Source organism: Coffea arabica, chromosome 2c, assembly GCF_036785885.1.
Source record: "Coffea arabica cultivar ET-39 chromosome 2c, Coffea Arabica ET-39 HiFi, whole genome shotgun sequence".
NCBI classification, from domain to species: domain Eukaryota; kingdom Viridiplantae; phylum Streptophyta; class Magnoliopsida; order Gentianales; family Rubiaceae; genus Coffea; species Coffea arabica.
The window spans coordinates 16,848,437-16,860,193 of NC_092312.1; the positions used below are offsets into that span (position 1 = coordinate 16,848,437).

The 11,757-nt window shown below is 38.4% G+C and overlaps 1 protein-coding gene and 1 non-coding gene across 4 annotated transcripts; both read left to right on the forward strand.

The window, feature by feature from the left end:
* The first annotated feature begins 2,592 nt into the window (after positions 1–2,592).
* On the forward strand, positions 2,593–8,831 carry LOC113731353 (extra-large guanine nucleotide-binding protein 1-like). 3 transcript variants are annotated; one of them, XM_027256570.2, is made up of 9 exons: positions 2,596–3,023; positions 3,179–4,504; positions 4,591–4,728; positions 4,808–4,912; positions 5,016–5,192; positions 5,767–5,941; positions 6,951–7,192; positions 7,325–7,488; positions 7,920–8,831. In XM_027256570.2, the coding sequence occupies exons 2-9, from the start codon at positions 3,341–3,343 to the stop codon at positions 8,503–8,505; spliced, it is 2,751 nt and encodes a 916-aa protein (XP_027112371.2). In that variant the 5' UTR covers positions 2,596–3,023; positions 3,179–3,340; the 3' UTR covers positions 8,506–8,831. The 3 variants fall into 3 exon arrangements, with proteins under 3 accessions (XP_071930821.1, XP_027112371.2, XP_027112370.2); XM_072074720.1 differs by having other exon boundaries at positions 2,593–4,504; positions 7,926–8,831; XM_027256569.2 differs by having other exon boundaries at positions 2,596–4,504.
* Positions 8,832–10,923: 2,092 nt separating this feature from the next.
* TRNAA-CGC (transfer RNA alanine (anticodon CGC)) lies at positions 10,924–10,996 on the forward strand. The gene has a single exon. It is a non-coding gene; the product is annotated as a tRNA-Ala (tRNA).
* The last annotated feature ends 761 nt before the right edge of the window (positions 10,997–11,757 follow it).

Here is an 11,757-nt window from a genome sequence, read left to right on the forward strand (position 1 = left end):
AAAAAAAAAGAGCCATGAGAGGATGAGATTTTGTAAGAAAAATGGAAAAAAGAAATATGAGTGTTTGTTTTATATAAATAAGTTAAAAAAATTAATAAGATGTGATAGTGCAATAGTTACTATATTGGTCTTCTATTACAAAGGTCATTAGTTCGAATCTTGAAAGTTACATTTTGCAAAACGTAAAAAAAAAAAGAAAAAAGAGGAAAACTCGAAAACCGGAAAAAAATCGGTTCAATCCGATTTCGACGGTTTCACGGTTGGACCGATTTTTGACCGATTTTCTAGTATGGTCAACCCTAACATAGAATCGGACCGGTGTCATGGCCGGTTCGTGATTCAATTGGTCGAACCGACCGATCCAGTCCGATTTTCAAAACATTGCGCTGACACATGTTAGGGGAATGTTATTTGCACTTTTATTTTATTGTTCACATTTTACACCCTCACTATTAGTTTAATCATATAGTTTTCATTTATTAGACTGGACGATACAACAAATAATGAAAGTGTAAATAACAATTTTTTTAATTAAATATGAATAAGCTAGGTAAGCTAATTAGCTTAGCTCAACTCAGCTTGATAAGAGCTCATTTTATAAATCGTAATTTATAATACCATAATAATATATTATATATTGCGACCCCAAAGCCTACCATCATTTTTTTTTTTGGGTTGGGAGGGGGGGGGGGGGGGATGTATCTTTTCCAAGTGGTCAAGTCCGTTTTGAAATTCTGGATCGCTGTTAAACTGGTCTGGAGTAATTAACTGTACTTGGCCTTTTGGATCGAGCTGCAAGTTTTGGGAAAATTTGTGGTTGGAAGTGGCACTTTCCATCTCCTTTTTCTAATTCTCAAACCCAAGACTGATGAATTTTGGAAACCAACCCAACACCCGCAGATGTCATTGAACCAAATAGTAGCTTTATTCATCTACACATCATTTGAAGTGTTTTCCAGCTGCCCAAATGCATAGCCTTAGAACCCCTCAAACATATATACATATACATGTATGTACGTTGTATGTATGTATGTATGTATGTAGGTATATATATATTTATGTATAGATTGGAGGTGTATTTTTCTCATTAATTCCGGAACGAAAAGGGCAGCGAGGATTCATATTCCTGTTCTTCCAAAGAAATAGAAATAGGTAAAAGTCCCAATTTCTTATTATAGAGGAGCTAAATCCACACTTTTTATCCATTGATGACTTGTACCGTTAACATTAAGACTAACCCAAGGTGTATATTTCTACGTAGAATGTTGGTTCAGAACTTCAGATTACTTAAAATGTTGTTGAGAACTTCCACGAAATTCCAGAGAATTTCTTAGCGAGCAGAAAATGCTGACCGAGTCTAGGCCTAAGCTCGCTTCAAAAATCAAAAGTCCGACACCATTTGCCATTCACTCTTCCCCGTCAAAGTGGAGGCAGACCGCGCCGCGACACGTGGGATTAGAAATAAATTATTTCATCTGGAAACGGGGAGTCAAATGAAACTTTTTGTAAGGCCGATTTCGGAAGTGAACGAGTCTAACAGCCCCATTACCCGACAAGCACGTTTCCTTTAATTTTAGCTAACAAAAATGGAAAACATATGAAGGAGTCAAGCATATGTCAAAAACATATTATTGATTTGTTTGGACGGAGACGGTAGTATTATTTGAAATATTATTTTGAATAATTAATTTAGTATTTTTTTGTGATGTAATGTATACGACATAAAAAGATAGTTAGAATATAAAAGGTGGGTTGGAAAATGTATTTATGATACAAGCGAAATACTATTTAAAAAAAATTTGATATCCAAACGCTATTCTGAGAAATAATGTGGATGGTTCTCTTTTTTCTTTGAAAAAATGCAGACTGTTTTTGGTTAAAAGATTAGTGAGAATATTTTTTTTTCTTATTAACCTTTTATGCACCGAGGGTGTAATAAAATTGTCACACTAGTAGTTTCAAATGCATGTCACATGCACATGATTTAATTTTAAATTTGAATTTATGTTGTGTGATATAATTTAAATCTGTTAGCGCTAAAAAAATTATGCACTAATAGTGCATAAAAAAAGTTTTCCAAATTTTTTTAGAATAACGTTGTTGGACTTTGTGATTCAATATTATGTATACAAGATAAAAAAGTAGTGAAGAAAATAAAATTATAATCCTGTAAAAATTGTCATTATTACCGCCCCCAAATACTTGAGTTATCCCTCAGCAATCGCAAACAACACACGCATACACTATCTCTAAGGGGAATTCACGATCCAATCCAAAACGCATGCTCTTGAGCTATCCGAATAAATCTAAAAAAATTGTCATATATATATATATATATATTTTATTTCTTGAGAGATTAACCTTAGCAGCAGCTAGGGCTAGGATTAGGAGTGGAAGTTACGCCTCAAACTTCAACTTGCAGCCCCACCGATCCCTTGGAATTCTTGCAATGTAGTCGCCAAGGACCACAACTTGTTAGGTGCCTTGTCAACCACGTGAAGATGATGGCTTGCCTAATAAAACCTGAAAAACATTTTTTTACTAGTAATAAACTTGAGAAGAATTAGTCCTATCAATGAGACACCAGACACGTATCACCCATTCAACGCATCCAAATAACAGGTCTGTGTAATAGGATTCCAGATTTGCCGGTTGCATTCACATGCAACCAAATTCTCATCAGATTGTAAAAGGGCCAAGACTAAAGAGGAAATTCTAGCTTGCCTCCACTTTTTAGACCACAATACCCTCCATTCCCACTCAAATTCGAGCCGAATGGTACATTTGAATTATCATCGTGAACGGGTCCTCCTTTATTTTGATTTCTCTCCCGTTATTAAACCATTCTCTGGGGTGAATATTTTCTCAAAAACGCGTTGCTCAAGAAAATCAGAGTGGTCTTTCCAGCGTTGATCTTTTCTAAGACGTTTGAATGCTACTACTTTTACTGCTGCGTCTTCCAGTCTTCCTTCCTTCGGGTCTCAAGTCTCTAGTCTCTAGTCTCAAGTCTCCATTTTTCACTGGTAAAAATCCCCATGCTCCTATATTTATACCATCCTTTTCTTTCCCTTGCTATAAATTAGATCCTTTTCAAGCAGGAAAAAGATCAAATTTTGATTTCTGGGTTGTACGAGAATCGCATTTCAAAGTTGATTTTGGGTTTCTTTTTCTTATATAGGATGAAAATATGTAAAGGGTGGGTTTCATCAGATTAGCCGCCATTTGATGCATGCTCATCCTTTAAGCTGTAGGAGAGAAAGATTGAAGCTTTTCAGTAATTTGATGCATTCTTGAAGCTGTTGGAGTTGGGGTTTTCAAGATTTTGGGTAGAATTATAAATATGACTAGTATTTTGAGGAGTTTTATGCCAGTTTCCGCCTCGAAAGTGGATGATCATGATGAGTATAGCGTGGAGTACTCTTTCGCTTTGGAGTATAGTGGTCCTCCAGTTGGCTATGACATTCCTCAGGTGGTTCCGGTAGATGTTAACCGGATTCCGACTGCAGCTGTGGTTTCGAAGGCCTCTATGTCGAATAATTTGTCCTTACCAATTATTCAACCAATTGTTAAGAGTGACCGTTCCAGCAAGGGATTAGCAAAGCGGTCTAAAGTTGGGCCTGAAGCGGCTGAGTTCGAAGGTTCTGACAGAATTCTGCCCAGAAAATTAGTAGTAGATGCGAATGATCAAGAGGGTGCAGCAGTAGATGGTTCGGAAAATGGTGATGCATGTGCAGTGCCGAGGGTGTCAGATGGAACTGGAAGTTCTGATACCTTAGGTTTCTCAGACAGCCATAATGACTCCAATGAGATATCAGAGAGTTCGGATATTGAAGACTTAAATGATGAAAATAGTAGTCATGCTCAACATGCCAATCCACAATTGGAGGATCGTAGCTTGAGCTCATCTGCTTCCTCTTCTGAGATTGCTACTTGTGAAGAGGTGGAAGATTGTCTTGATGAGACTCACCGCGGCAGTAGAACCCCAGTTGTGACATTCCGTGATCCTCAAACCAGTGAAATAACTTCTGAGGATGGTAGCCTTGATGAACTGGATAATGCAGTAGAAAGGCCGGTAGCCAGAAGTGATGTGAAGAGAGGTTTGTGCTATCGCTGTTTCAAGGGGAATCGGTTTACTGAGAAGGAAGTGTGCCTTGTTTGCGGTGCCAAGTTTTGTAGTAGTTGTCTGCTGAGAGCAATGGGGTCCATGCCAGAAGGGAGAAAATGTATTACCTGTATTAGTCATATGATTGATGAATCAAAGCGAGGATCTCTGGGAAAACCTTCGAGAATGCTTAAGAAACTACTCACCGACGGGGAACTTAAACAGATCATGAGAAATGAGATTTCATGTGAAGCAAATCAGCTACCGCCTAGGCTTGTATCTGTTAATGGCAGGCCTCTTTCTCTGCAAGAGTTGAGCATGTTGCAGAACTGTAGGAACCCACCAAAGAAGCTAAAACCTGGGAGGTATTGGTATGACAAGCAGTCTGGATTCTGGGGAAAGGTGAGGATCATGTTCTTTCTAACATTATTGTTTACACTAAATGTAAATTTCTTGTTCTGATGAATAATCTCAACTGAAAAAAACAGGAAGGCCAGCAACCTTGTCAGATTATCAGCCCTAGACTGGATGTTGGTAGTCAAATTGAGCGAAATGCTAGTAATGGAAACACAAATGTACTGATAAATGGTCGGGAGATTACCAAAAAAGAGCTCTGGATGTTGCAGGTATATGTTCTCTGCCTGGATAAATATCCTGAATCTATTTTGAATGTGCAGTTATCAGCATTTTGTTAAATCTTTGCAGATGGCTGGGATTCACTGTGAAGGACGCCCACACTATTGGTTGAGTCCAGATGGGTCCTACCAGGAAGAGGGTCAGAAGAATGTCATGGGGAAATTATGGGACAAGGTAATCGAAAATTTCATTAAATGTTTTGCGTTTTACTTGTTCCTTTCCTGCATTGTACTATTTATTTCTTAGACATTTAATAGCTCAGAAAATGTAATTGCAGTCTGGAATCAAGCTCATTTGTGCTGCATTGTCTTTGCCAATTCCACCTGAGTCATGTAATGGTGAAGTTGAAAAGGATGCAGATAAAGTTTGCTCCGAGGGCCTGGATCAGAAAGCAGACAATAAACTTCTTTTAGTTGGTTGTGACCAATCGGGGACGAGTACAATCTTTAAGCAGGTATTTCATACTTGGAAATGTTCTTTTCTTCTTTTGTTTGATGACGATAAAATCATAAAAGTAGTATGTTATGTTTAAATTGGTCTTCTGCTTCATATTACCAAGAATTTGCCAAGTGTTTTGGACATTTGTTGGTTAAGGATAACAAGATTTACTTTGCAATCAATGACTAAATGTGGGAACTACACAAAAGGTGTATGACCTTTTTTATATGCTTAGCATGTTTCTAATACGTACGCATTATGATCACCCTGTTTGGGAGGTGTTTCTACAAGCTCTTCAGAGGTGATGAGCTCTATATTTACATGAGGATACCACTGCCAGCAATATTATTAATGTTGTTCTGTATACAGTCTACAATGAATAGTGAAACACAATGTTTTTATACTTTTATGAACTCATACTTACCACTATTTTCTTGAGAAGAGTAAATGTCCCAAGAAAATTTGCATTAATTTCTGATTTTTATCGTCCTTAATTAAATGAGGCTGTATCTTTACATGGATGAACATTATTGTTTATGACTCAGAACGGATGAAAGGGGTAAACGTCCTAACTTACATGTCTATTTCAGGCCAAAATTTTGTATGATGTTCCTTTCTCTGGAGATGACCGTCAAAATATTAAATTCATGATTCAGACCAATTTATATCGTTACATTGGAATTCTGCTTGAGGGCCGTGAATGGTTTGAAGAAGATTGTTTGCTTGAATTAAGGAGACAACATCTGAGCCAACCTGGTCCATCAGGTAAAGAAGAACTGGTTTTTCAATTTTCATCTATTTGTCTCTTCATAATCTCTTTGTCTTTCATAGTGTCCTAAGACCTTTCATGTAAAATTTTTCATCCAATGATTTGGTTACATCTGATTTTCAACTTTTGTAGCTCCAAAGTAGGTCTGAAGGGCTTTCAGACCTGCTTAAGCTGTGAAGCTTGCCTGAGAATCAAAGTGTACATCATTCAACCTTTTAGTAGCTGTATGTAGATTATGATTTTCATTAGATTACTAAGTTCCAGTAGTGTTAAATGGCATGGGATTTCAGCTAGCTCATGCTCTTATTTACTGCATGCAGGCTCCTTGGGGTGTTAGATTATTCACCATTTAAAAAAAGTAGCCCTGTGAATCAACCAAAAAATTATACTACTACATACAGATCTGTTGTTGCTCTAAACTGTGAGAAATTTGGAAAGGACACATCTCAGTGGTTGTTTTTAACTTTTGTTCCATCCTTTTTGGTTCTCTGTGTTTGCTCCCAGAAATCTGGTCCTTACTGATTTTTAAAGCTAATACTCAAAATTGGTCAACATGTTTTACACTAAACACAGAGAAGGATGTGAGAGTAGCTTCTAACAAACTCTGTGATTTTGCAATGCTTATGAGCAATGATCAGGATCCTTACACCAATAAATTAAAAAAAAAATGATAAGAAGCAAATGAAAGAAATAATTTTGGTGATAAAATATTTGTGGGTTGTTTCTGATGTATCTTGCTTATGGTGTCACTGGTGCTGATGTACTTAATATTTACGACTTTGTAAAATATTGTGCTTAGATACTTGTTATAAGTGGGTCTATGCGTTGTTAACTTTTTATGATTCACATATTAAAACCTCTGCGGGTCTAAGGTAAAAGGAGTTTCTCTTTGTCAGTAAAATCTGTGATATCCAAACTTCTGAAGACAATTTTTACCTAGAAATGCTTGCATACATAGGTGGATCTGTCATCCAATGGATTCTAAAAGTTAAATGTTTGCAACAGCATATGCTGAGCAGATTGAGGAAAAAAATGCTTATTCCATCAGCCCAAGGCTGAAAGCATTTTCAGATTGGCTTCTACAAGTCATGATGTCCGGCAACTTGGAGGCCATCTTTCCAGCTGCTACCCGTGAATATGCAACATTAATTGAGGATCTGGTAAAGGATAGTGGCTTTCAAGCTACCTACAGCCGGAGAAATGAGCTGCCCATGCTTCCTAGAGTTGCTAATTATTTCTTAGATCGGGTAAGCTGAGATTACAAATTATTTCCTAGTTATGTGTTTACATGATATTGTATTTAATCAATCTTCTGGCTGCTATACATGATATTGTCTTTGCATCATATTGTATATGCTAATATACCGTGGTTGATGCAGGCTGTTGAGATTTCAAGAGTTGACTATGAACCTTCTGATATGGACATTTTGTATGCCGAGGGCTTTACTTCTTCTAATGGGGTTACATCTATGGAGTTTTCATTCCCTATGTCTTCCCAGGATGGATACATGGAGCCCACAGATCAAAGTGATCCTGCCATGAGGTGATCTCTCTTTCTCTGTGTGTGTGCGCGCGTGCGTGCGCTCAATCGCATGGCATGTAGTAGGACTGGGAGTCTTATCACTCGAGGAAGTCTCTAAATTTGATTTGAACTCTGTAACTCCATTTGTTAATCTTATTGTGGCTTTTGAGAATGGAATTATGACATCTAAGCCAGTATTTTTGAGTCCATAAATTAGCTGCACGCTAGATTTTGCTAAATTTCTTAACGTTCATGATGGTTCACCCATGGTTAACATTGCATGCACAATTTCCTCCTCAATAACATATAGGGTAGAAAAATGCTCAACTACAAAGTTAGATGCTGACTTCTAAATTGTCATCTGTACTGGGAATCGTAGACTCCCCTTACTCAGTCTCTCCTGCTCTGGTTCTCCTGCATGCACATAACGGATAAAATTGTTGCACTCGCAGCTACAGGTACCAACTCATCAGAGTCCATGCAAGCAGCCTTGGAGAAAACTGCAAGTGGTTGGGAATGTTTGAAGATGTTGATCTTGTCCTATTTTGCGTCTCTTTAACAGACTATGATGAGTACTATGTAAACAGTGACGGAGCTTGCATAAACAAGATGCTTGCTAGTAAGAATTTAATGGAGAACGTTGTTACTCATCCATCTTTTGCCCAGAAAAGTTTCCTCCTGATGCTAAACAAGTTTGACTTGCTGGAGGAAAAACTTGAGCGAGTTCCTCTCTCTCAATGTGAGTGGTTTCAAGATTTCTACCCGTTGGTGAGCTTGCATCCCCAGAGCAGGCACGGTAACAGTACTCCGTCTCTGGCTCAACGTGCATTTCACTACATTGGTGCCAAGTTCAAAAGGTTGTTTGACTCCCTAACGGAGCGGAAGCTTTATGTTTCACCGGTTACTGGACTGGAGTCTGATAGTGTAGATGAAGCTTTGAAATACGCTAGGGAGATCCTGAAGTGGGAACAAGAGAAACCTACTGTCTCTGTCAATGACTGGTCTTCTGGGAGCATGGAGGCTAGCACATCTTCGTAGTTCGTCCGTAGAAAATTTTTGTAAATAAGGGTCTCCCTCAGTTTGTGGTCATGTACATAGTGCCCAGATGCCACAAAGCAAACGTAGTAGAACCAGAAAGTGGACATCTGGAGGCTGTCAAAGGATAGGATGTTGTTGAAGCAGCAAATCACAAATGCTTCATCTGTCACTTGCAGATCTGAACTCCAAGAGAAGTTCGATAACTTGTTCATGCATTTTCCATCTTTTCCTGCGCGCAACAGACGCAAATTATATGTCTTATTACACGTATGGTCAAAACCCAATTTTTCTTTCTCAATGCTCATTTCAGTGGAGATCTCTCAAAAGATGTTTTTGTATTCTTTATTTTTTGACTTGAGCACAACCTTTTCTTGTCCCGAGGAACCAGTCATCAAACTGGCGAATTTGTATATTATATGTATTCAACCACGTCTGCTAATATTTCCAACTCGTTGAGCTACTGCTAATATTTCCAACTGCTTGAGCTAATTAGTAAGCCAGCAATCACCCAAGAACTGAAATTGCAAAGATCGTCTCCCAAAGGCCAAAACATGAAGCGCCAGCGTTTATTATCATCTTTCCCCAAAATCGAGCATGAAACATGTTAATTCTGCCTGGATTAGTGAGGGCACATGCATGCACTGTTTTATTAAGAATCAGGGTACCCAGCCAAGCATACTATAACATTTCCAACTCCAGGCTCTGTACTGGAGTGGCAATTGTGAAAGTAGTGAAAATTACAAAGATCATCTCATTTCATCAAAAGAAAAAAGAAAGAGCTCTTGGTGGTACAAAATGAATTCTCCAGGCGGAGCTATAATATGTATACATAGCATAGGCGGCGATAATCTCATCAAAGATGCATGCTAGGGGTGGTGCTTCAACATCTCTCTGCCCCCGAGTCCTGCTTAACGTACTTTGATCATCACCAGGGTGCAAATCGATCCATAAGCAAACAGATAGTGGTTTCAGACAAAATACACTCATCCTTTGCCTTGGTTGATGACTTCAATGGAGGAGGAGAAGAAGAAGAAGAAGAAGGTGATTGTTTTTTGGTAGGTTCCAGTTGGTCATCCCCAACTTGCGTGTCGTCTTGGACATTGAACAAGAATATCTTCCTGGCTCGAACCTTCTGTTTCAGCTTAGCCAGCTCCCCCATGCACGCATCAACAAACACTGCTGCCATCTTAATCTGATTATCCTCCCTTCTCTTGCAGTACTCTCTCAATTGAGCTAGTATTTATTTATATATATAGTGTCTTGAGAGTAATAATCTGTGCTTGGAGTTCAATCATCAAGCTACAATGAATGAACAGAAACGTCACATATTTATGCAGAATAGAAGTGGAGAGAAAACAAGGCAGTGGGGGCTGCTGTGGGTGGGGCATCGGTTTCAAAGGGAATCCAGTGGCGTATGAAAAATCAGCATGTAGCCGCCCCCAGAACCAGACGCACGCACCAGGGTCAATTTGGTCGTGGGATTAGAATATCTTAAAAAACCAATGGCATATTCCAAACTTCTGGAATAATGCAACTCCAACTCCAACTCATCCATCCATCTGTCTGGTCTCCAAGTAACGTAACGTCCTCTTTGCTCCTTCTATCGCTGTACTGTGCCGTGCCCATAAATAATGCACTCAAAGTTTCGATTAATTATTGCGGCCTTTTGCCTTCCAGTGGACGACAATGACCAAAACGAATGAATGATTTAGAAGTGGCTGCACGTTTTCTAAAAACTATTAGTAATAATTAGTACGATGAACGCCTTCTTCTTCTTCTTCGCTTCTTGAATTCTATTTTTTCCTATGTGTGCATATATATATATATAGAAAGGATATCCAAGTAGTTGATAGTATGGAGGGAGTGCTCAAAGTTTTGTTGGAGTCAACTTTTTTGCCTGACTTGTTACTGCGTGCGACTCCAATGCCTATCCATTCGTTTTGTTTTTATTCGCAAGATTCAATGCTTATCTATTCATGTTCCCTTCGCTACTAATTTCAATTCCTTAGTATAAGTATAACTAGGCAAAAATAAACAAACTAAATAAAAGGCCAAAAAAAAAAAAATTCCATTTGGAAAATATGCTCAAGACATATATATATATATATATTTGTTCGAAAATAAATCAAAGCATATATAAACTAAATGGTTTTCACAACTAAATGGCATATTAATTAATATCACGGTGGTGCTGCGGAATATTTTGTCTTAGCTAAAAATAAATATAATTAAGGCCTCAAGAAAGAATTAGAGGTCTAAATTTAAAGATCAAAGTGATAGTTTATTCTGAAATATCCTCTGACGATTAAATATCCCCATCACCATCACCGGGGATTAAATATCACCATCACCATCACCGATGAAATTTTTTTTTTAGAAGTAGTATAATTAAAATATTTCCGTCGAGCAAAAGCAAGAGGGGGTGTAGCTCATATGGTAGAGCGCTCGCTTCGCATGCGAGAGGCACGGGGTTCGATTCCCCGCACCTCCACTTTCTGCGCATGTTTCCTTTTCTGCTAGTATGCTTTATGTTAACTAAAAACAGGCGCAAATGAACAAGCGACGAATCCATTGCATATCTTCTTTTGTGTGTTTTATGTTGGAAATCTAGCTAGAACAGACGCAAATGAGATGAAGCCACCAATTCATTATTACTTCTCTTGGCCAAAAACTTCACTTGTCATTTCGTTAATTGATCTTTCTTTTTGGTTAACGGGCAGTCCATAATGAATAAAAGTAACCTGTAATTGACGAAGATGAGTCCGTCCTTCATTCAGACAAGGTAACCATAGTTTACAAACAAGTTATTTTAACACATCACCCAACCAAACGACATACACGCATACATACATGCTGCCTAAACTCGACACTCAGATGATTAATGATCTGAGAAATCCCATCAGGTTTAGTTAAAATTAAGGACTAAAGCAATTCACGAGCATAGAAAGTGTAGCCTCGGAGCAATGCGGAGCAACCAATTTCTTGACTTGCCAATTTGCAGCCAAGTTGTTGAAGAAGGAGCGCCCGGGGCTGGCTTCCTGGCTAGCTTGATCAAGACTGGCTGGCGGGGTCAATGTTGATGCTGCACTTGCATTACCCTTTGAGAGGAGAGTGAAGTTTTGACCCTTTTCACGCAATTTATCGACTTCACTCGTCCAAATATCTACTAGCCCAGACATTATTGCTTCTCGCGAGAGAGAAAAATATCTTCTATTCTTGTGCGTGCGTCTTTTTGTGTGATTCTGGAATGAA